The 25,300-nt window shown below is 44.5% G+C and overlaps 1 protein-coding gene across 3 annotated transcripts in view; it reads right to left on the reverse strand.

Moving 5' to 3' along the window:
• The window catches only part of HOMER2 (homer homolog 2 (Drosophila)), a 127,931-nt gene that overhangs the window by 5,446 nt on the left and 97,185 nt on the right, over nt 1-25,300 (reverse strand). For all 3 annotated transcript variants that reach the window (XM_010841108.1, XM_010841106.1, XM_010841107.1), the window contains exons 3-6: nt 24,555-24,686; nt 10,288-10,380; nt 4,729-4,835; nt 497-653 (exon numbers count right to left, since the gene is read on the reverse strand). In XM_010841108.1, coding sequence (XP_010839410.1) covers nt 497-653; nt 4,729-4,835; nt 10,288-10,380; nt 24,555-24,656 — 459 coding nt within the window. In that variant the 5' untranslated portion in view covers nt 24,657-24,686. The remainder of the gene's footprint in view (nt 1-496; nt 654-4,728; nt 4,836-10,287; nt 10,381-24,554; nt 24,687-25,300) is intronic.

Here is a 25,300-nt window from a genome sequence, read left to right on the forward strand (position 1 = left end):
GATGTTGAGGTAGGAGGGTGGAGGGCACATGAGGGCATTGGCCCCCCCACCCCACCCACCACGTCACACTTCCTGTCCTCGCTTCCTAACTCACGTTTTCGGAAATAGTGGTCTGCACAGAGGCAGGGTTTCTGAGCAATCATGCCTCACCGTTTCCCCAGTCTGTTTTCTTCCCTCACCCTCTGGAAGGTCACTGAACCAACAGAAAATACCAAAAGGAGGCTGCCCATGAAAGGCCCACCCGCAGTGCCCATGGGAGGGTGCTCTTTGAGAGACAAAGCTGCTGTCTCCCATTGATTCCTCTTCCCCTTGGCAACACAAACTATGAGACTTGGTTCAATAGAAGGATTAAGTCACTTCTGTGCGTGGCTACACTCCTTTACTAAGGCAGGCGGGAGGTGGTGGGAGGGCGGGGAAGGAGTGGAAGGAAGGTCCCGCTGCCCTGTCCCATTCTGGCCCCCCGCTCCCCGTGGGTTAGGGTCTCAGCTGAGCCCACCTTGTTCCGGAGCCGGTCGTTCTCATCTCGGCACAGGGAGAACTGGCGCTTCCACTGCTCCACGCTGGCTGCCGACTCCTGCAGCGCTGAGGTCAGCCGGGCGTTGCTCTCTCTCAGGGTCTGCAGCTCAATCTCCCACTTCTTCACATTGGCGGCACTGTGGGGCGGGGGCCAGGCGGTGACCGGGTGATGGGTGCCATCCACTCCACTGCCCCAGGGCGGGGGTACCCAGACACCCCCTCAGCCCAGCCCTCAAGGCCACATCCTCTCCTACCGTGGCCTGGCCACAAGGACCACGGGTCCCGCAGGCCTGGTGCCTCTCTTTAGTGGGAACATATTTGCCCCACTAAAGGGGCACTAATTTGCCCTGCTGGGTGATTTTTCTCAAGGCATCACTTTAGAAAGGACAGAATTCTCAGGGAAGGAAGAGATGAAACTAAGAATGAACTGAGCCATAAAAAAGAACGAAATAATGCCATTGGCAGCAATATGGATGCGACTAGAGATTCTAATGCTAGGTGAAGTAAGTCAGAAAAAGAAAGACAAATATCTATGACATCACTTATATATGGAATCTAAACTATGACACAAATGAACCTATCTCCAAAACAGAAACAGACTCAGAGATGTAGACAGCAGACTTGTGATTGCCAGGGGGGAGGGGGCTGGGGGAGAGAGATGGACTGAGAGCTTGGGGTTAGTGAGATGCAAACTACTACATACAGAATGGATAGACGACAAGGTCCTCCTATATAGCACAGGGAACTCTGGAGAGAAGGGAACCCTTGAACTATATGCAACATCCTGGGATAAACCATAATAGACAAGAATATAAAAAAGAACTATATACATATACGTATAACTGAGTCACTTTGTTGTATGGCAGAAATTAACACAACAGTGTAAATCAACTCTAATTCAATTAAAAAAAAACTATGAATGAAGCCACACTGTGGTAGAGACCCCCCTGCCTGCTCCCTACTGACTCCTGGCCACAGGAGGGGTCCCTCTTGCCCCATGTCTAGCTCCTTCCTGAAATGAGCCTCAGGGATAAAGGTTCTGAAGTGCTGGGGTGGAGCCCAGGCCCCCTGAGACTCTCATGAAAGCTGTGGATCTTTTCAACAAGCTCCTGATGCCCCACTCTCTGGAGCCCAATGACTCTAGGTTTAAACAGCTAGCCTGATCCAGATTTGACAGCTGAGGACTAGAGGACAGAGGAGACAGGGCTGGGAATCCCCTGAGGGAAGAACTGGGGTTCCAACCACAGTGTGTGTGAGGGAGTCCTGGCCGACCCCATGTCACCTCAGGTCTGAGGGACGCCTCCATGTTATCACCAAACCACATGATAATCTCTGATCCTCTGTGATGAGGGAAGTTTTCAAAAACAAACTGCAGTTAGGTTCCCCTCAAGCTGCTCTGCCCATTCAACACTTCCCTTTGTTTCCTTGCTCTGGAGCCCAGTGTTCACTGCAGCACTATTTACAATAGCCAGGACATGGAAGTGACCTGAATGTCCACCAACGGAGGAATGGATAAATACACCGTGATACATACATACAACGGATACTACTCAGCCGTAAAAAGGAGCAAAATAGTGCCATTTTCAGGGATGTGGAGGGACCCAGAGTCTGTCACACAGAGTGAAATAAGTCAGAAAGAGAAAAACAAATATCTGATAATATCACTTATTCATGGAATCTAGAAAGATGGTAGAGGTGAACTTATTTGCAGAGCAGAAACAAAGTCACACGTGCGGAGAACAAACATATGGACACCAAATGAGGAAGTTGGGGGCGGGATGGATTGGGAGATTGGGATTGACATATACCCACTACTATGTATAACATAGATAACTAATGAGAACCTTCTGTATAGCTACTGTGACCCAAATGGGGAGGAAATCTAAAAAGGAAGGGTAGAACTGATTCACTTTGCTGTACAGTAGAAATCACCACAACATTGTAAAGCAGTTATGTGCTTAGTCGCTCAGTTGTGTCTTACTCTTTGTGACCCTATGGATTGTAACCCACCAGGCTCCTCTGTCCATTGGGGTTCTCCAGGCAAAGAACACTGGAGTGGGTTGCCATGCCCTCCTCCAGGGGATCTTCTCAACCCAGGGATCGAATATGCCAATAAAAATTAATTTTTAAAAAACCCAATGCATCAGACTTAGCTACTGAAAAAAAAAAAAGTTTCTGGCTTCTAATCTATACTGCCTGGCTGAGGAAAGTTCTGTATCTAAAGTCTTCTTTAAAACAATTTTTTAAAGTAAATACAACTGTATTTTAATAATCTACATTATCTTTCATCCACCTCAAGGTCCTAGGAATGTGACTGGAAAATATGTACTTTTGGTTTCAAACACCACAGACTGAAAACACAGCAAATACCATCATGTGATTAATTCCAGAGTTGACGAGTGAGAATCTGACCTGATTTAGGGAAATGACTTCACACTCATTCCTGTAATTCACTTGTCAATTAAACTGGAATTAAAAAAAAAAAAAAAAACATTTATTTTTAGGGGTGAAACGTTTTCAACCAGGCAGTCCACTGTGACTTAAACAACCAAAAACAGTCTTCACGATTGCCTGATGATCAAGAGAGACTGGTCACAGTTTTGTCCTCTGAAGCACCTGATAAAACCCATAGTCCAAAACAGGTGCTGGATCTGTGGATCTCACGTTCCTTCCGGAATTCCCAGGTCAGATCATGGGAACTGAGTTCCAAGCACCGGTTAGGCCGCTGCGGGGCAGAAGCGGGTGCTAACCCGTGGGCTCCTGCTGTGGAGCACGACTGCTGCCCCGGGAGGATTCCTGAAGGCTCCCGCCTTGAGTATAGGCAGGCAGTGTGGAGAATCTACCAGCCGTGTGACCTTGGGCAAGGACTGGCTGTGCCACTTGGGCCTCGGTTTCCTTATCTGTGTAAAACGGAGGGATTAATATGACAGAGCTCTTACACAGGGCAGCTCTGAAGAATGCAGCCACAGGGAGGCTGGGGGGAGCTGGCAGAGTTCCCTGCCAGGTGAACAGAATGACCCCAAAGTCAGCGACCCTGAGGGTGCTCATAGGGCCAGCCCACACAATGAGGTCCAGCCTGGCTTTGGGAAAGATGCCACATTCTCGAGATATGAAAACACAAGCATGGTTACTGTAGTCATTAAAAATTAAAATCTTGCTGATATCATTATGGGGACTGCGTTAACTTTATACATCAATTTAAGGGAAATTGATACTTTTTTAAAATATTAAGGCTTCCTACTCCTTTCCAATAGACTTTTTTCTATTTGTTAAATTATTCATGTATGGTCCTCAAAATTATTTGAGTTTTCTTCACAAAGATCCTGTACATTTTATAAGTTTATTCCTATGTATTTTATGGTTCATATTATATTTAATAATTCATACTATAAAGGAAGGGCTTCCCAGGTGGCTCTAGTGGTAAAGAACGCCTCTACCAATGCAGAAGATGTAAGAGACTTGGGTTTGATCCCTGGGTCAGGGAAGGCCCCCTGGAGGAGGAAATGGCAACCCACCTCAGTATTCTTGCCAGGAGAATCCTACAGACAGAGGAGCCTGGCAGACTACAGTCCATGAAGTCACATTGTTGGACATGACTGAAGAGACTTAGCATACAGGCATTATAAAGGAAATCTCTTCTTCAAATATATAGTCTATGTGATGTTTGCATATAGAAAAGCTACTGATTTTTGTGAGACTTTATATTATTATATAATATAATATATTATATTAAACTATATTAAAGATAGTTTCTTAAGGTTTTTATATGTTTCTCTTGGATGTTCTAGACAGTCTGTCATATACAAATAAATGATAAATTTGGCTTCTCAAAAAACAAAACAAAGTGAAACATGATCACAAGGACTCCCCTGGCAGTCCAGTGGTTAGAACTTCACACCTCCATTGCAGAGGACCCAGGTTCAATCCCTGCTTGGGGAACTAAGATCCCACATGCTATTTAGTACAGCTGAAGAAAAAAAAGGTCACATCTCTCTTACACACACACACACACACACACACACACACACACAGGCTGATGTGGACAGGGAACAGCCACGGAGGCAGCTGGTCTTCCTCTGGCCAGGAGACAAGACCGGCTGTTCTGAGCAGGACCCGGTCTCCTCCCCCAAATTCCTGAAGCCCTGCCCAGTGGGAGAGGCTGCAGGGGAGTGCTGGCCCTGGGCGACAACACCTGGGTTTGCACATGCTCACCTCTGGGTCAGAGCGATCTTCAGCTTGTCATTCTCAGACTTGAGGTGTGTGTCGGCAGGACCCGCACAAGAGGCCTTCTCATCATCTGTCCCATTGACACTGGATGCCTGAGTAGAAGAGGGGGTTACCTTCGCAGCTTATCACTTGATCTGACAGCGGCAGGAGCTGTGTGTTTAAGAGTGTGGGAGACCCAATGCCTCCAACCAGAACACACAACACGAAGACTAATAACAAGACTGGCCCTGGAGAGTCCACACGGAGTCCAGAAAGTCTGTGCCTTTTATTCACAAGACAGCATCTGGGGCCGTTAGGCAGAAACTTTTAAAATCAGACTTTACAGATAAACCTACAAGTCAGGATACCTGGTCTCCTTAAATAACACAGGACAGAAGCCACAGATTAAAAAGGCAGCGGGGGTGGGGATGGTTATAATAAGAAACAGTGACTGAGTTTGGAGAAGGAATAGCAACCCACTCCAATATTCTGCAATGGGAAATCCCATGGACAGAGAAGCCTGGCAGGCTATGGTCCATGGGGTCACAAAGGAGTCAGACACGACTTAGCAACCAAATGACAAGAAGAAGCTGAGATAACCTTTTTTATCCTAAGGTTACAGAAAGATTATTTAAAAAAAAAAAAAAAAACCCCACCAGGAATCAGATATGGGTGTCTGCTGTCTCCATTACTATTAGCATCATTATGAATATTCTGTAATGCTTTCTGTAATAAGACATACCACATGGAGGTCAATCTCATCTGGTCTCGGATAAGGTCTTAGAAAGACCTTAGTCTCCAAGAAGCATAAAGGCAAAGGGAGGAACCATGAAGGGAATGAATTTCTGGCTAAATTTCTGCATCACAAAAAAATGCCACAAACTATATTAGAATGTAAACAATAATGTGGGGGAAATATTTGAAGTGGATATGAAAACCAAAATGCCAATACTTATATTTAAAAGAAACTCTTAGAGTTCTCAGCTCTTAGAGCGACACTCTGAAATATTTGTGGATGAAATGATGTCTGGGATTGGCTTTAAAAAAAAAGGTGGAGGGATAGGGTGGGTGTAGATGAAATGTGAAGTGAAGTGAAAGTCGCTCAGTCATGTCCAACTCTTTGCCATCCCATGGACTATACAGTCCATGGAATTCTCCAGGCCAGAATACTGGAGTGGGTAGCCTTTCCCTTCTCCAGGGGATCTTCCCAACGCAGGGATCAAACCCATGTCTCCCGCATTGCAGGTGGATTCTTTACCAGCTGAGCCACGATGATTGGTCATAAATTCCTAATTGTTAAAACTGAACTGATGGGCCCATGGGGTTCAGTTACACAATTTTGCCTAGTATTGTATATGTTCAAAACTAGCCATGCTAAAAAATAAAGTTCTTGGAAATGAACATAAAAAAGGGAAAGGATATGCAATTGACATTTACAGTAGAAGACACACATAGACTCAATAAACAAAAAAATTTAATCTTATTAGTAAAGCAATGCAAAATGAAAAAAACAATAAAATACATTTTTCTTTTGTCAAATCAACAAAGCTCTGTGGGTAAGTGTGTGGGAGGAAAAATTTCTCTCATTCACTCCTGGTGGGAGTCAGAATTGTACATTTCTGCAGGGATGTTTGCAGTATGCGTCAAAAGCTCATAAAACCGCCTACCCTTAGTCCAATACTTCCATTTCAAGAATTTACCCTGCAGTGTATGTATAACTGAATCACTTAGTTGTAGACCTGAAACTAACACAACATTGTTGTCAACTATACTCTGATGCTGAAGCTGAAACTCCAATACTTTGGCCACCTGATACAAAGAACCAACTCATTGGAAAAGACCCTAATGCTGGGAAAGATTGAAGGCAGGAGAAGGGGACAACAGAGGATGAGATGGTTGGATGGTATTACCGATGTGATGGACATGAGTTTGAATAGGCTCCGGGAGTTGGTGATAGACAGGGAAGTCTGGAGTGCTGCAGTCCCTGGGGTCGCAAAGAGTCAAACACAACTGAGCAACTGAACTGAACTGAACTGATACTCCAATATAAAATTAAAAGTTAAAAAAAAAATTATCCTGCGGAAACCATCAAATGCACAAAACATACACAAGAACAGCTTATCACAGTGTTATTTCCATTAATGAAAAATTAGAAATAACATCAGTTCAGTTCAGTTGCTCAGTTGTGTCTGACTCTTTGCGACCCCATGAACCACAGCATGCCAGGCCTCCCTGTCCATCACCAACTCCCAGAGTTCACCCAAACTCATGTCCATTGTGTCAGTGCTGCCATCCAACCATCTCATCCTCTGTAGTCCCCTTCTCCTCCTGCCCTCAATCTTTCCCAACATCAGGATCTTTTCAGATGAGTCAGCTCTTTGTATCAGGTGGCCAAAGTATTGGAGTTTCAGCTTCAACATCAGTCCTTGCAATGAACATCCAGGACTGATCTCCTTTAGGATGGACTGGTTGGATCTCCTTGCAGTCCAAGGGACTCTCAAGAATCTTCTCCAACACTACAGTTCAAAACCATCAATTCTTCTGTGCTCAGCTTTCTTTATAGTCCAACTCTCACATCCATACATGACTACTGGAAAAACCATAGCCTTGACTAGACAGACCTTTGTTGGCAAAGTAATGTCTCTGCTTTTTAATATGCTGTCTAGGTTGGTCATAACTTTCCTTCCAAGGAGTAAGTGTTTTTTAATTTCATGGCTGCAGTCACCATCTGCAGTGATTTTGGAGCCCAGAAAAATAAAGTCAGCCACTGTTTCCATTGTTTCCCCATCTATTTGCCATGAAGTGATGGGACTGGATGCCATGATCTTAGTTTTATGAATGTTGGGCTTCAAGCCAACTTTTTCACCCTCCTCTTTCACTTCCATCAAGATGCGCTTTAGACTTCACTGTCCCAAATTATAGGAGTTTAGTGGAATAAGTTGTGATATAAACAAACACTGGAATTCTATTTAGACATTAAAATGGTTTTGAAAAGTGATATTTGAAAACACGAGGAAATGATTATAACAAACATAAGTTTAAAAAAAAGATGAAAAAGAATAATACAAAAATGTACTGGAAAACTATATTGGTAAGAAATAGTTTAAAACATTAAGAAAATGTCTTCGGTAAGAATATAGGTAATTTTTATTCCTTCCTTTATAGTATGGCATATTTTAAATTTCTGCAATAAATATGCATTGCTTTTACATTCAGAAAAAACACATTAAAAATTTTTGTAGTTAGGTTGTTTAAAATCTTCAAGTATTTAGAAAACTTGGCCGAAGTACTTATTCTCTAAGAAATTCAAAAAACCAAGCAACTGTGTGATTTTTCATAAAAAGAAAAATGGACAATGATCTCCATAGTTGGGAAAACATCAGCAAGGGTAAATAAAAACTAAAGCTTAGAAAAGCCATTTATATGTAATTAATATATATCTATATAATAACATTTTCTCTGTACACTTGACTTTTTTTGGTTTAAAATACTTTAGGGGAGAAAATAAACATTAAAGCAAAAACATTATATAAAGAAATTTAGATATTAAAGATATCACTATAACATGACATTTAGAAAAAGATGGTATATCAGAAACTTTGTATCATAAGTTATCGCTTATATGTAGAATCTAAAGTAATAGTGCAAATGAACCTATTTACAAAACAGAAGTTGAGTCATAGAGGTGGAAAACACACCTGTGGTTACCAAGGGGAAAAGGGGCATGGGGGGGATAAATTAGGAGACTGAAACTGACATATACACACTAGTACATATAGAATAAATAGCTAGTAAGAACCTAATGCAGGAGACCCCAGTTGGTTCCTGAGTTGGTAATTTCCCTTGGAGAAGGGATAGGCTACCCACTCAAGTATTCTTGGGCTTCCCTTGTGGCTCAGCTGGTAAAGAATCCACCTGCAATGCGGGATACCTGGGTTCAATCCTTGGGTTGGAAAGATCCCCTGGAGAAGGGAAAGGCTACTCGCTCCAGTATTCTGGCCTGGAGAATTCCATGGGGTCACAAAGATTCAGACATGATTGAGCAACTTTCACAAGAACCTACTGAATAGCACAGTGAATTCTGTTCAGTTCTATGTAAAGAATCTAACTCTGTGTGTGTGTGTGTGTGTGTGTACGTATACACAACTAAATCACTTTGCTATACAGCAGAAAGTAACACAACATTGTAAATCAATTATACTCCAATAAAAATCAATTAAAAGATAGATTTTCCTCTATGTAATAAAATAAAATTTAGCATTCTAAAAAAAAAAAAGAAACTCCTTAGACTATGGACCACTTCAAGTGCCCAATTTTAGAGTTCCTCAGATATCACTCAGTACAGACATTAGTATGCTAAATCAACAGTATCATTTAGATGATATTACAGATTGTTTATAAAGATTCGGGAAAGTTCCTGTCCACTTGGAATCTAACACACATTCATTTCCATAAGTCCAAAGGGACATCTTTTATATGATCCAGGTTTGGCTACAGGTGATGATCAAGCCTAGGGTGTTGACCTTGACCACTCAGGATGCCCATGCCTCCTGGTTCTCTTCCAGGAGGTAGGTTCTCATCTTTGCCCCAGAATCCATCCATGGCCATCCCGGCATGGCCATTCTCCATCCCACAGCCTCCTCGCCAGTCTTCCCGCCCTCGGCTGCTCCCTAACTTCCTCACCACCCACACGCAACCATCATGTCAATTCCTGATCAGTGGCCATAAAACACCTCCAGTGTCTTCTCACTATCCAATAATACAAAATTAGGTAAGAAGGGATCCACTAATGCGGACTTCTGGGTCCTTCACGGTCCCTCCAAGTGCATCCCTGGTCCTCCCATCGCACTCTTCTCCCCCAGGCCAGTAGACTCGTAGCTTTCACATACATCATGTTTATTCCTAACCCGAGATGCTTGCTCCTCATGTCTCTGTTGCCCTGTCTCTACACATAACTCTGTCACAAGGCAAGGCTTCTGCCTACTACTGCATACCCCACTCTAGACATCAGGAAGGCAGGTATTTTATTTCAGGTCCCTTTTAGTCAGTGACCACACTTTCAAGCAGACAGATGACTCAGTTCCTGGCAAAGCCACATTTTCGTTGACTAAACTAGAGCTGTTGAAATACCACCTCCCACCTGACTTTGTTATAATAGGGAAACAGACGGGGAGCCTCTGGCATCGACCAAGTTTTCTCTGTCATGGGCATAGGTACCTGCATTGGTCCATGAGCATGCTTTATGGAGACCTCCCCTCCCAACACAGAAAGAAAACATGTGCCCTTGGCATTGGTATTTAAACAGTGACCAGAGAGAATTCCAGATGAGGGACATGCATTAACTCTCATCTCATCAAATGTTTTCCATCCAAAATATATCACCACATCTTGAAAAATTCAAGTCTCATAAAAACATGTCACATCTTTCTCATTGTGAAAAGGCTAATAGTTGAAAAAGCCTTCAAAATGCTCTACTGTGAAAATTTGTTCTTTCCTGTCAAAAGTGACAGGAACAAAGTCCCAATCACTGATCACACTCATTTATTTTACGGGCAAATTACTTACTTGGGAATGATTGCTCGAAGTTTCAATTTTCTCCTGGGATTTGTCTCTGGCTAGTCTGGCAGCTTCTTTCACTTCCTGGAATTTCTCTGCAAACTGAACATGAAGAAGAATTATTAGAGGTTTCCTTAACCTTATATATGGATGATATTCAGAACCCACCTTTATTATTTTGCATTCATTTGAAGTCAATAAATTCTGTATAAATCCAGGAAAGAGATTTTATTTGAGATTTAAGAGAAGTGAATATAAGAAATGCTTTTTCCTGAACAGCAACAACAAAAAAGAAACAAAAAAGCTCAGGTCAGATCTAAATTAATTTCTAAGATACTGAAGCAAGATTTGATGGCAAAATATTAAAAACACACACCTCTAGTTAAGAGTACCTAATACAAATGCAACAAAAGGAATTTAGCTATAGCACAGAAGGAATCCCCCCAAAACTTCATAATCTCTGATGAAAGATCCAAGAACTCTTACAAGTCAATGGTGTGAATAACAAAAACATCCAAAAAGTTCAGGGGAAGGAACATTCTAGATTTTAAAAGCCTAATATGCAAAATGTAACATGTTAGCCTAGGACTAAGTTCTCTTTAAAAGAAATTTATTTATTTGGCTGTACCAGGTCTTAGCAGCAGCATGTGGGATCTAGTTCCCTCAACAGTGATTAAACGCAGGCCCCCTTCATCGGTAGCTCAGAGCCTTTAGCCACTGGGCCACGAGGGAAGTCTGAGTCCTCTTTTAAACAGACCAATTATAAGATTTCTGGGCAACAACAAGGGATATGTATGGACTGGATAAGATGACACCAAGGAGTTACTGTTTTATTAGTCCTGTTAGAAGTGCTGCTGATGTTGTGGTTATTGGAAAATGTCATTATTTAGAGATAAATACTGAAGGATTTGGGCTTCCCGGGTGGCACAGTGGTAAAGAATCCGCCTGTCAATGTGGGAGATGTGGGTTCAATCTCTGGGTTGGGAAGATCCCCTGGAGAAGGGAACGGCAATCCACTCCAGTATTCTTGCCCAGAAATCCCATGGACAGAGGAGCCTGGTGGGTTACAGTCCATGGGGTCACAGAGGGTTGGACACGACTGAGTGACTGAGCACGCACATACACTATGAAGTATTTAGGCATGAAATGTCTTTATGTCTGTAATTTAAAGTATTTCAACAACAATAAAAACATGTGAAAGTCACTCAGTCATGTCTGACTCTTTATGACTCCATGGATTATATAGTCCATGGAATTCTCCAGGCCAGAATATTTCTCTTCTCCAGGGGACATTCCAAACCCAGGTCTCCCACATTGCAGGCGGATTCTTTATCAGCTGAACCACAAGGGAAGCCCAAGAATACTTGAGTGGGTAGCCTATCCCTTCTCCAGGGGATCTTCCTGACACAGGAATTGAATCTGGGTCTCTTGCATTGCAGGTGGATGCTTTACCAACTGAGCTACCAGCAAAGCCTGAAAACAGATGAAGAAACATGGCAAAGTGTTCACTATTAAATTTATGTAATGCATCTGTGGGTGTTCATTCTACTATGCTCTCTGCTTAAAGGAATGTTTTAATATTTTATTAAAATTAAAATATTATTAAAATCCCAGAGCAGTCATATAAATCACTGCTTTAGTGTCACTGACAAAGCAACTGATTTTAATTAGCAAATACACTGAACAGAGAACTGCCTGTCATAGCTAATGCTGACATCACACAGCAAGAGAGAGCCCAAAGTGGTTGCTGAGTAGCAAGAAAAAGCCAGCCAGTGCCAATGCCACCGACAATGCTGTGGCTTTCACCAAGAACTCGATTTCTGGGCATAGGCTGCCCCCTGAGTGTCTCACAAGGTCAACGATAGCGGTCTGCTTTGGGAAACCCTGCTGGATGACAGCTGCTGGTAAACCAAGCACCTGGCGGAAGCAGAAAAGGTCAGCCTTGCAATGCTGGCTGGCATTGCTCCTGCAGGCCTGGAAATAAAGCCACTGACACAGGGCTTCATTTAACCAACCCAGAGCTGCCAGTGAAAAATCACATTACCTGTTGCTTAAAAGGTCTGAGGCCCAGAGAGGATGGACGAAGCATCCCCCTTCCTTTTAGGGGCCCCGTAAGTAAAAGCATCAAGTCATGAGTTCCTTGATGGCAGGGCCCATGCTTTTCCCCTTTGTACCTTCCCACGAGACCAGGTGGAAAGCAGGTATAAGTAAGTTTGTTAAGAGAATGAATGAGCTCTGGGTTTTAGATTTGCACATTTCCACCCTCTTGGGAAAAAAAAAAAAACATGTCAAAGTACGGCCGAACCTAAGGACCTGGGGAGGTACCATGGTACTGGAGGTACTCACAGGCATGAAAATACTTCACCAGGCTCCCAAACCAAAGGCATCATTTTTTTACAGACCCTTCTTGCACCTGTCAGGGTCTCTTTTTCTCGGGGTCTTATTTGAAGTTGTTTATAAACTAGATTAGAAATGTCATCGCCAGGGTCATGTTTACTCAGTCAACAAACATGGTCTTAGCACCATTCAGGGCTTCAGCAAACAAATATGGGGCCGTGGCCTAAGCTAGGTGCTGGGATATGAACATTGTAAGCATCAGAGAGAGCTCCAGACTTGGGTAGCAGGAGAGAGTGGCAAACAAGTCAGTCAATAAAGCCCTGCCAGGTTTTGATAAAACAAGGGGCCTCTGGACGGAGCTTGGGGCTTCCCTCCTGACCCTGACTGTCATGATGACCCTCAGCTCAACTCCTGGAGACTCAGTCCAGAAGGTCCAGTGGTCCCCTCTCTCTTGGTCCCCTGATACCCATCATGCTGGTCCCTCCAGATATCCCACAGTTTTGCCTTGGGTGGGCATAACTATCACCCTCTTCCCCTAGACCCTCAGCAGAGCCACATTTACAAGGAAAGGAGTCTAATGGCTTCTTTTATTAAGTTTTATTTATTTTTTGGCCATGCCTTGCAGGATGTGGGATCTTGGTTCCCCAACGAGAGACTGAACCTGTACCTCCTGCATTAAAAATACAGAATCTTAACCACTGAATTACCAGGGAAGTCACAGAAATTTAATGACTTTCAATACAAATTCTCCTGTTTGTTACCCTCTATTGGACAGGAATTCTTATTCATAGTTTCCTGATAAGAAAATAGAGTCTTAGAGAGGTTAATATTTGCCCATAGTCACATGGCTAGTAAATAATAAACCTGAACTGGAGCCTAGATCTGATTTCTACATGATCATCTACACATCCCGTTACTTTCGTGTGCCTACACGAATGCCAGAGACTTGCACAACAGTTGTTAAACATTTATCGATAGGATTTTCCATTTGCAAAGAGAATTGTACTTAAAATAGAACTCTACTCACTTCCTCTTTAAAAGAACATTATAAAAGCTTTAATTCCAAGGCAGGTCATGGGAACCTTTAAGGCAAAGATAAGGCCTGAGGATTAGAAAATCAGAGGTTAATGGAGTGAATAGCCCGGGCGACAGCTCTATCATTGCTAAAAATTTTGTGACTTGCTTTACCGCAATATTTGCTTCATTGCTGCTACTGCTAAGTCACTTCAGTCGTGTCTGACTCTGTGTGACCCCATAGACGGCAGCCTACCAGGCTCCCCCGTCCCTGGGATTCTCCAGGAAAGAACGCTGGAGTGGGTTGCCATTTCCTTCTCCAATGCATGAAAGTGAAAAGTGAAAGGGAAGTCGCTCAGTCACGTCCGACTCTTAGCGACCCCATGGACTGTAGCCCACCAGGCTCCTCCGTCCATGGGATTCACCAGGCAAGAGTACTGGAGTGGGGTGCCATGCTTTATTGCAATGGTCTGGAACCAAATCCACAGTATCTCCGAGGGATGCCTGTGAACAGTAACAGCCTGGAACATCTCAAAAGGATGTCACCTTGAGGTGACAGTGCTATTAAACTGGCACACCGCGCTTTACCGTGTTTCACGGATACCGTGTTTCTTACAGATTGAAACTGGCAGCAACCCTGCACTGAGCAAGTCTATCAGTACCATTTTTCCAACAGCATTTACTCACTTTGTGTCTCTGTGTCACATTTTGGTAATTCCCACAGTATGTCAAACTTTCATGGTGATCTGTGATAACTGATCTTTGTTGTCACTACATTCACTGAAGGCTCAGATGACGGTTGGCAATTTCTAGCCATATGGTACTTTTATTTAAGGTATGGTGGTGGTTTAGTCGCTAAGTCATGTCTGACTCTTGCGACCCCATGGACTGTAGCCTGCCAGGCTTCTCTGTCTATGGGATCTCCCAGGCAGGAATACTGGAGTGGTTGCCATTTCCTCCTCCAGGGGATCTTCGCAACTCAGAGCTCGAACCCGGGTCTCCTGCATTGCAGGAATACGAACACTCTTTACCAACTGAGCTGCAAGGGAAGCCACTATGTATTTAAGGTATATACATTATTATTTTGGACATAATCCTAGTGCACACTTAATGGACCACAGTATAGTGCAAATAAGACTGTTATGTGTGCTAGGAAGCTAAAACATTTGTGACTTGCTTTAATGCAATATCTGCTTCATTGCAGTGGTCTGGAACCAAATCCACAGTATCTCCAAGGGATGCCTGTGAACAGTAACAGCTGCAGTTCAGTTCAGTTCAGTTCAGTCTAGAGCATCTCAAAAAGGGCAAAACAGTACATGTATATGCACAGTTATACTATGCACTCACAGCCACTCTGAGGTCCTCTTACTACTGTCAATATGCAAATGCAGCACAGATGGGTTTCGTAACTGGGACTGAACACAGCCATCTGACGCCAGTGCTGGACAATCCAGGGTCCTGTGATTTACCTACTTAACTGCTACCTTAGCTAAGATGCCCAGCTCTAACCCTTATCCTTCTTTCAAATGCAGGCAAATGAACCACTATACACCTTGCTTTCTTCATCTGTGAAATATGGGTAATAATAATGCAACCTCCATGGATCCCTGGAGGATGAGAGATGGGGCTTTGCGATGGGCATTCAACAAAGGGAAGCACAGCTTCTCACGGCCCTGATTTGACTTAAAACCATGAACTTAGGACTTCCCTGGTGGTCTAGTGGTTAAGACTCTGTGCTTCCAACGTAGGGGACGTGAGTTTGATTCCTGATAGGGGAACTAAGATCCCACATGCCATGAGGGGAAAAAAAGCCACAAATTTTAGTAACAGAGCCCTACAAAAGGGTGAATTCATTCATTCAAAAATATTAACTAGCTATCTCTAGGTACACTGAAATACTTAAGAAGGACTTAGTTCCTGTCTTCAAAGGAATTCTGGGTCTGTAGAGGACTTTATATTTAAATGGGTGATAATCAAAAGAATTTTTATCAGAAAATAAGCTCAAAATCTCATGAAGTAGGATAAGCCCTATCAGACAAATTTTAGTTAAATAAATAATCACTTATTTATTTTTATTATTATATATTTTTTAAGGTGTGCCATGTGGCATGTAGGATCTTAGCTCCCCGATCAGGGATCGAACCTGTGCCCCTTACATTGGGAGAGTAGTCTTAACCACTGGGCAACCAGGGAAGTCCCTGAATAATCATTTAAAAAGCAGTGGCAAGATGGGCCCTACCATTTATATAAAAATTAGCTATGACAAAGGAGGAATCATAAATTAATGAGGAAAATTATTCAAAATATAATTGCAATAATTTTGGCAAACTGAGGGGAAATGGATTTAAATCCTTACACAAACCAGTAGCATGATAAATTAATGATGAGTTAAAGGTGTAAGTTGTTTTGTGTTTGTAAAATCTGGATCCAAACAGAGTTGAACATTCATCAAACTTCTGCTTGAGGGGTGTGAGGGTAATTTTCTAAACCTGGAAGAAATAAAAGGAAAATCACAAAGTGACAGACTTGCCTGCCTAACAATTTAAAGCTTTTGTATATAAAAAGAAAGAAAGTAACTCAGAAGGGAAACTACAGCCTGGGGAAAATATCTCTCTTTAGACTAGTACAACAGAAAAAGGGTCATTATCTTTAGTATAAAAACAGTTTGTACAAATTGAAAAGGAAAATATGAAAATCCCAATAGATAAACGGCAAAACTCACAAATAAAAAAATAGAATAAGTAAGCAACTTAAAGAAAAGATCGTTCAGCCTTGTTGGAAATTCAAAAGCAAAATAATGGGGCACCATTCTTGGCCTGCTAAATTAGCGAACACTAAATACAATTATGATACCCTGTGCTGGCAAGGTATTCCTGGCAATGTTGTGACTGTGAAGCCCCTTGGAGAAGCGGTTTGGAACTACTGATCATAAGTGAGAAAAAACATTTATACCCACTGGCCTAGTGGTATCACTTTTGTGAAACTATCTTACAACAATAATTGAGAGAGAAAAAAAAAAAAAGGTCTTCTATACAAAGATGTTAATCCTAGCGTTATCTATCATCATGAAACACTGGAAGCAGTTCAGGGAGCCCTGGGAGAAGGATGGAGAAGGTTTCCACTCAGAGCCTCCAACTGTTGGGACACAAGTAGTCTCACTGTCCTTTGGTGAAAAAGCTCCTCTCCCCAAGTCTTAAGCTTTCTAATATTTCCCCACTTATTATGAAAAAGCACATATGCTTGTACATTTAGCAAGTATAGTTCAGGAAAAATATTTTTTAAAAATGTAGAGTCACATCATCCAGAGATAAGCACTAACCACATGAATTTTTTTAACTTTTTTCTATCTGTACATATGCATCCATTACACAGATATTTTAAAAAACAGAATGATATTGTATTGGGTTGGCCAAAAGGTTCGTATGTGTTTTTCCATAACATCGTACAGAAAATCCGAATGAACTTTTTGGCCAACCCAACATATCCGCTTTTATCGCTACTTTTGATATCAATATGACAATATTTCCATGTAATTATCTTTTATTACATTATCTGAATTGCTGTACAATATTACCCTGAAGGGTATCCTGGAGTTTATTTAACTAATTTCTATAGCTGGACATTTAGGCTGGTGTATTATAACTGATGCCATGAGGAAAACTCTTGTAGCTAATTCTCTGTATGCAGTTACAATTATTTCCTTAGAATAGATTCCTATAAATAAAACCCATGGATCAAAGAATATTCAAACTATAAATATTTCTAAATACATGCCAAATTCTAATGTCTTTACTCATTAGGATCATTTTCTGTAGTTTTTAAATGTGTGGCAGTAATTTAATAATCAAAATCATCATATTATGATAGAAAGTGAAAAATTATTGTTTTATTTCATTTTTTTTTTGGGTGGGGGCCCTGGCCATTGAAGACTCTATGGCAGACATTACCTATTTGCTTATTCAAAATCCATTTCTTCTTTTCTTTTAGCTTAAGAGAATCTTGATTTGTCTAGAACAGAAATTTCCTAGATGGTAGAGAATAAGAACTGATCTAAGATGATCATGGTAAGTCATTTCTCTGCCTCTTTTTTTCTCCCTGAAAGTGGGTATGGGAGGGTGGTCCAGGGACCCAAGACTGACACTGGGTTCCCAAAAGAAATCTGCCACAGGAGTTTACAGGGATGCTGTTGTGGCACCATCCTCCTGCCTCCTCCCTCTTGCTATAAATGCAGATGTGATGGACAGAGCTTGAGAAGCCATTTTATCATCACAAGGAAAAAGGATAAGCAAAGAAACGAAACACACACAGTCCTACACCCAAAATCATGGAGCACTGTACTGATGCCAACTGCTTGCCTCAGGACGCCTTTTCCGTATGAAAAGAATAAGCACCGTGATCTTTGCTACTTGTAGCCACCGAACAGTCTAACTAAAACCTATCAGAAGAATGATCAATATCCTCCACTGAAAGAAAAGTGAGCCTTTTAAATCAGAAAGGTAGGAGATCAGGAAATGTTCTTACAAGGACACTGAGTTAATGAAGGAAGCGTTAAGAATGCAAATTTGAATTAGAGATAACTGAAAAGCAAATGCCACTTAGGGGGCTCAGGGTTTAGCTGGACCAACCACCCAGCGCTAGCAACTCCATCCTGGATCACTGCCCTTTGTGGCAGAATGTGTTTGTTCCAGGCAGCTGACAGTAACCCTCAAACCATTCTGGGCTTCCTGTAAGAACTCTTACTGGAGGAGACCGGGTGATCCAGGGAGACAGGCACTCCTCTTTAATGACAGGACATTTTCTCCTGCCTGGGAAAAAATTAGAAGTGACCTTCCCCAGCACTTTGAGGTTTCCAGCCCTATCACTCTGGATATGAGACACTTGGCACGGGAGGTATCACTCCCAGCACCTGCCTTCTCCTACCAGGCGCTTCTTCATGGGGAAAAGGCATGCAGTCCCCACCAGTCTCTTCCGACAGAAGTTCTGGTTAATTATTCTTTCAACAAAGAATAATGGATCAATCACAGCACGAGCAACTCCAACCTGATTACTCCCCTTCGTGGGAGGATGAGACGGAGCCAAAAGTATCAAGGTCAGATGCCAGGAACTGTCTAAACTTGGATGACTGGCTCATTCTTACACTTGGTTCTCCTTCCTCTGATCTCTTCAGAAGGCTTTTTAGTTGTCAGAACAGGCAAGTCCCTTTTCAACACTCTCCAGCAGGCTGAGGCATTACACCCTTTCCAGTGGGTGAACAGCGTTCCAGCTCACCCTTGGGAGTACACAGCTCCTGTTGTTTTGGAAAGCCTGTACAGAGAGTGGAAAGTGTCCCTGTAATACTTTCTGGATTTTGGTATGAAGTGGTCCTTATAACAGGAGCCATGAAGATCAAGGTATCTATTTCCTTCTGGAGGAGTGAAAAAAGAAGTATGTATGAAGTGTTCTTAAATGCTAACATCCACAGTGGAGTTCCTTTTTCCAGGCTAGTTAGAGTGTTTGATTACCAATTCCCCTTTCAGGCCTGTGGGTGGCTGCTCCGTGAAGTTGGGAATATTCAGCCACAGCTGTCCCCTCAGCAACATGCCTCGGGAACCCGTTGGGCCCAAGTTCCTCTGTGCTCACTAACTGCCACTTGTCGAGACTGCCAGCCTCACTTCATGGTAATTTATCAGTGCGCGGTTAATCGTTCCCTTCAGTGAGAAAGGGGAGAAGTTGATTTGCAACATTCTGAACAAAGGAGGCATCTCAGGGCTTATTTGATAAGTCTTTGTGACAATGGCAGGTCACAGTCACAGAACGGGACTCCAACGCCGCTGGAGGAGCCTGGGTGACTCGGGGTGACAGGGCACTCCTCTTTAATGACAGGATGTTTTCTTCCATCTGGGAAAAATTAGAAGTGGCCACGCCTGGATGCAGGCTCAGCCCAAGGTCTCTTTAGTTCTCAGAGGCACAAAGAATGGAACTTTAACCACTTCTTCTCATTTTTCTTCTGAGTTCTCCCATCTTTCAATTCTTTTCTTTGAAACGTTCCCCCTTTGTCCTTCCTAGCTACTCTGAGTCCTCCAAAGATTGAAGAAGTTATTCTAGGCAGCTGAAGGTAACCCTCAAAGCTTCTGTGGAGAACTCCAGCCCTGGGTGGGATCAGGGGCTGGTGAGCCAAGGAGGAGGCCCCAGACAGGACTCCATCTCTGACAGAAGCCACCCTATCTGCCCCTCCCCAGCATCGTGAGGTTTCCAGCCCTCTCAGCCTGGATACGAGTCACTCAGCAGGGCAGGCGTTGCTCCGCCACCCCACTTCTCTCCACCAGGCACTTTTTCAGAGGGAAAAGGCATGCAATCCCTACCAGCCACTTCCGACAGACGTTCTGGTTAATGATTCTTTCAACAAATCACCATCAGACTTGCTTCCACTTTACAGAAATTTTCTCAGATCCTCACAGCACCTGTTCCTCTGCCTCATTTCAGAAAATGGCATCACATCGTCCATCCATCACCACCCCACAGACTCTGCCTCCCACATCCTCTCACCAAATTCTGCCACTTTAGCTCCTCAATATTTCTTAAATCTCTCCAGCTCTTATGCAAGCCCTCCTCATCTCTGATCTGGATGAAAACAAGCTAATCTGTCTTGAAGTCAGAAAAAAAAAATCTACCTAAAGTGCAAATCTGATCATTTTCTTTCTTAGCTTAAAGTCTTTCACAGGCCGTGAGATAAAGTCCAGAGACTCTGGCATGGCACAGAAGGCCCTTTCAAGAGCTGGCCTCTAATCAGCCTTGCCCACCCCCCGAAACCCGGGTGCCCTATCAACAGTGAACTGTTTGCAGCTTCCCTTACACAGCGTCAGGATTTTGCTCGTGTTCCTTCTGCTATCTGGAGGATGGAGGGAAAGGGCAATGCTCCCTGTGGCATGATCTGAACATCTCATTGCCTGGTGTGCACAGCAGAGGTGGCCTGGAGTTGGGAACTACACTGAGCCCTGGGGACACGGTTGAGGGCCAAGTTGCATGGGAGGGATTGGGAAGAAACCAAGCTGAAGGGTTAGTGACAAAGAGATTTGGGAAATGGCTATAACAGTGGGTCCAAGTGGAGCCAGAGGCTGGAGATATTCACCTTCCCCATGAATGCCTGCAATGAATGGACTGAAAGTCCGTGTTCTCCCTCAAAATTGTAGGTGGAAATCCTAAATGCCAGTGTGATGATTAGGAGGCGGGGCCTTTGAGAGGTGACTGGGGCACAGGATGGAGTCTCCATGAATGGGAAGAGTGCCCTTAAAAATGAGACCTCAGAGAGCGGAACTGACCTCCTTCCAATGAGAAGCTGACAGTCTGCAACCCGGAAGAGGGCCTTCACCTCACCCTGACCATGCTGGCACCTTGATCTCAGACCCCAGCCTCTAAGACTGTGAGAGGCTGCTGTTTAAACACCCATCTATAGTATTTTGTTATAATAGACTGAACGGACTAAGACCATGCTTTTCTGAAGCCTCCACCCTTCAGCAAAGAGAATCCTGAGAACTAGGGACAGGAAAGATGCTCTATGGACACCCAGTCATTCTCTTCCCCAGGCGCTTGCTCAGAAGGTTATGGACACACTGGCCTTGGTACCAGGGATAGAACTGTGGCTTTGACAACACCTCCTCCTCCCATGGCCTCTCTGACTTCTGGCCCTGCCGAGTGTCAACTGCCAACAACAGGGACCCACCCTGAGGCCTAGATTCTGCCAAGTGACCAGGAAGTGACCAGGAAGCGCCCTGGGGAAAGCTGACTGCACCAGGCCCTTCCTCCAGAGCACACAGCGATTTATCCTCAGAAAACAGACATGGACTGTGAACCATCAGGTCTCCCGGCCCCGCCACCCTTAGACTGACTTAATGCCTTCCATACCACACAGCACCACCTCCAAACAACCAACCAGCTTCTCTGCAAGGTCTGCACACCACAGGATTCTCGATCCTCCCACAAACCCTATTAGCCCAAGCAGCAGGCCTTCCAGAACTCTGCCGTGCTGCCTGTTAGAACACAGGCATCACGCAGGCCCCTGGGATGGGATGCGTCTCCTCAGGGCCATGGTCCAGAGACTGAGGGACCAGAGATGGAGATGGCACCTCCCACGTTTACACCCCCGAGCTACCCTTCGGGTTTCTGCTTCCTGCCCCATGATGCTGAGCCCTGGAGATCTGGAGACTTTAGTACCCAGGAGAGAACGCGTCTATGAGGGGCTGGAATAAGAGAATGCGCAGAGTGCTACTAGGCCATCTGGGGTTTGGGCTTCGAGGGGCAGCGTCCTCAGTAGCTGGGACGCAGAGCAACACAGTCTGTGGTGTGCCCTTCATCAGGGGGCTCGTTTGTGGCTGGGTGCAGGTGCTGGGTTTGGATGCCTCCTTAGAAAGTGCAGGTGTGTATATGTGGTGTTCACACACACATACACACGCACACACTGGACAAATGAAAGGTGCATGTAGCAAGTCCTTTCACAGTGGCTTCCTGACTCATCTCAGTCCCGCTCTGTGAAAGTCCCTCTCAGTGTGCACAGGGCACCCAAGCAGCCCAGTCTGCACTAAAAGCTCCGTGAGTTCCCCAGGCATCTGGGACTCTGAGGGGCACGGGCACAGGACACCCGCTCTGCATCCTCAGGGCCCAGCTCCGTGTCGGCACAGCAGGAGCTCACTGAACACCTGCCCAGCAGCCAGTCAGATGGTCAAGGAAATGGATGAGAAACAAGTTCGGGAGCTGAGCTGCCCAAAGCCAGCCTGGCTCTAGCCCTTCTCAGATTTTCAACTCTCTCTTGGGTTCTCTGGATACTCTGATATTCTTCCAGTAAATTCTTGTGTCACACAAACTAAGCAGTCTTGCTTTTTGTTTTGTTTTGTTCCTTTTTGGCCATATTGCAGCATGTGGAATCTTGGTTCCCTGGTCAGGGATAGAACCCGTGTCCCTTGAAGTGGAAGCGTGGAGTCCTAACCACTGGACCACCAGGGAAGTCCCTAGGCAGTCTTGCTTTTAACCAGTACATTCTCAACACCTACACAGGGCTCTCCACCATCCTACAGGCAAACCTGTTCTCCTAAAACAAGCTGCTGGCCCTTCAATCGGCTAGGGGAGGCCTCTTAGAGTGGTCAGTTTGTTCCCTCAGTCCTCACTATTCTGTTTGTGGTCAGCCTGCTCGGCTCCTCAACACCTTTCTAACAATCCACAGTCAGTGCCCCAGACCCCTTGGGCCACCAAAGCAAAGCTATGAACCCTTTCCCTAGAAAAAACAGCAACACACACACAGAACGTTGGGTGACATTTGAAGGGTTGTGGGGACTTCAGGTTAAGAGCTTGTGACATTGTGACATATAAGAAATGCACATATTGGTCTTCCTCCACGGGCTCCTGGGCAGTGAGAGCATCTTTTGTCGTATTTGGTTTCTTGTCCTCAGTTCTGAGTTCAGAGCCATAGGGGAGAAATGGGTGTCTTGTGATTTAGAACAACCCCCTTTCCATCAAAACCGGGTTTATGTTAATGAGGTGACTTCTGGAAAGGACCTAAGGATGGGGGCTGTTTGCCAGGGGGACCAATCATGAATACAGGTGGAGGTGGTGGGGGACTTTTAGTCCCTCTGGGGAGGGGAGAGGGCTGGAGGCTGAACCAACCACCAAAGGTGGATGATGTAATCAATCATGACTAGTTAATAAAGCTTCCATAAAACTCCAAAAGGATGGTGTTTGGAGAGCTTCTGGGTGGGTGAACACGGAGAGATATGGGAAGAGGGGCATACTTCAGAGAGGGTGTGGAAGCTCCGTCCTTCCCCCGCACCTCGCCCTGAACATCTCTTTCAACCAGCTGTTCCTGACATATACCCTTTTAAAAACTGGTAACCTGAGCAACTGAGTGAACTGAACCTAGTAAGCAAAACGCTTCTCTGAGTTCTATAAGAAGCTCTGGTGCTGGTGCTGGTTTAGTTGCTAATCCGTGACTGACTATTGCGACCCATGGACTGTAGCCCACCAGGCTCCTCTGTCCATTGGATTCTCCAGGCAAGAATACTGGAGTGGGTTGCCATTTCCTTCTCCAGGGGATTTTACCCACCCAGCAGTCGAACCTGAGTCTCCCACATTGCAGGCAGATTATTTACTGACTGAGCTATGCTGCTGCTGCTGCTAAATCACTTCAGTCGTGTCCGACTCTGTGCGACCCCATAGACGGCAGCCCACCAGGCTCCTCCGTCCATGGGATTTTCCAGGCAAGAGTACTGGAGTGGGGTGCCATTGCCTTCTCTGGACTGAGCTATGAGGGAATCCCTATAAGCAGCTCTAGCAAATTAATTAAACCTTAGGAAGGGGATCAGTCAGTTAGAAACACAGGTGACAGTTGGGAGTCTGAAGTAGGGGGGATCTCGTAGGACTGAGTCCTAAACCTGTGGGAGCAGACACTACTTCCAGGTAAACAGTGTCAAATTGAGGTGCATTGCAGGACACCCCACAGGGGGCTGAGAACTGTTTGGTGCTGTAGGAAACACCCCCGCCACCTGCATGCATGTTGGAAATTGGGAGCCGAAACTTTTCAAAACTCTTACCAAGCATCACCTTGCTCCCTTTCTCTGAGGGCTCCAACCATAGAGTCACTGACATTGCTGGCTGTCAGACAAACCCTGGGTGCAGGGAGCTGGGGTGGTGGGGGGTTGTGGACACTAGGCAAAGCTAGTCCTGAGGCTGGGATGCAGCATTTTTAGAGACGTTTTCCCTCTCCAAACTACATCTCCATTTTTAAGGAACCTGGTGATTTCTAAAAGGTCATCTGGTCTGGCAGCCCTGCAGTTCCACAAGGGGAGAGGCTGAAGGCCACAGAGGAACCTGCTCACCAGTGGCAGTGCTGGATCCCTTGACAGGCAACTACGCATCGGACAGCGGCACTAGTGGTGCTGTGGGGAGGACCACCTGATTACCTTTGTCAGCTGTTGCTCCGAGGAAAACCCCAAACCAAACACCGTGTTGGCTCTGCTGTCCGCCCACTGCCCAAACTTCTGTGACGTTTTGGTGAAAGTCATATTGGGCGTGATTGTGCTGTTGATGATCACCTGCAGAGAAATAGCCCAAAGAGTTGATGCTGAAACACTGAATTAGACACCCAAGGGAGTCCTTAAAAACACCCTCTGTTGGCAAAGCTCGTATGTAAAGCCTACCTCCCCCACTGTTTCATGTGGTCCTGAGTTCTTCCTCTTCTGGCTCATCCCACACTGAGTCATACACACACCACCATGATAAGGGGCAATTTTAGAGACTTAAAAACAGGCAGTTGGCCTAAAATAAGATTTCACAAGTTATCAGTGGGAGAGAGTCTCTCCTAAGGAGAGAATAGTTTCCAGAACTGCTATTTATTATCCCAAAGCTGTTGTGCATCCGATTGTCCTGAATGCCTAGCCGTGTCACAAATCCTCTGAAGAACACAGCTGCTCACCATTCTAAGTGCCTGGAGCCCCGGGGCCCACCTCAAATCACTTAAAATCTTCATGAGCAGTGGGGGCTTGCTGCTTTCCCACAGGAAAGTAAAGGTACACTCCGATTGGGATAATTGGTGGAGAGTTGATTGACAGATTAATTAGGCAGGTGTGAGCTGGGTGCATGGAGACTGTAAGGACAGTGCAGGGATCCGGGGCTAGCTGTTGCTGCTGCCCTTTGGCTTTAAAGGATG

This window comes from Bison bison, unplaced genomic scaffold (genome assembly GCF_000754665.1).
Source record: "Bison bison bison isolate TAMUID 2011002044 unplaced genomic scaffold, Bison_UMD1.0 scf7180017864155, whole genome shotgun sequence".
NCBI classification, from domain to species: domain Eukaryota; kingdom Metazoa; phylum Chordata; class Mammalia; order Artiodactyla; family Bovidae; genus Bison; species Bison bison.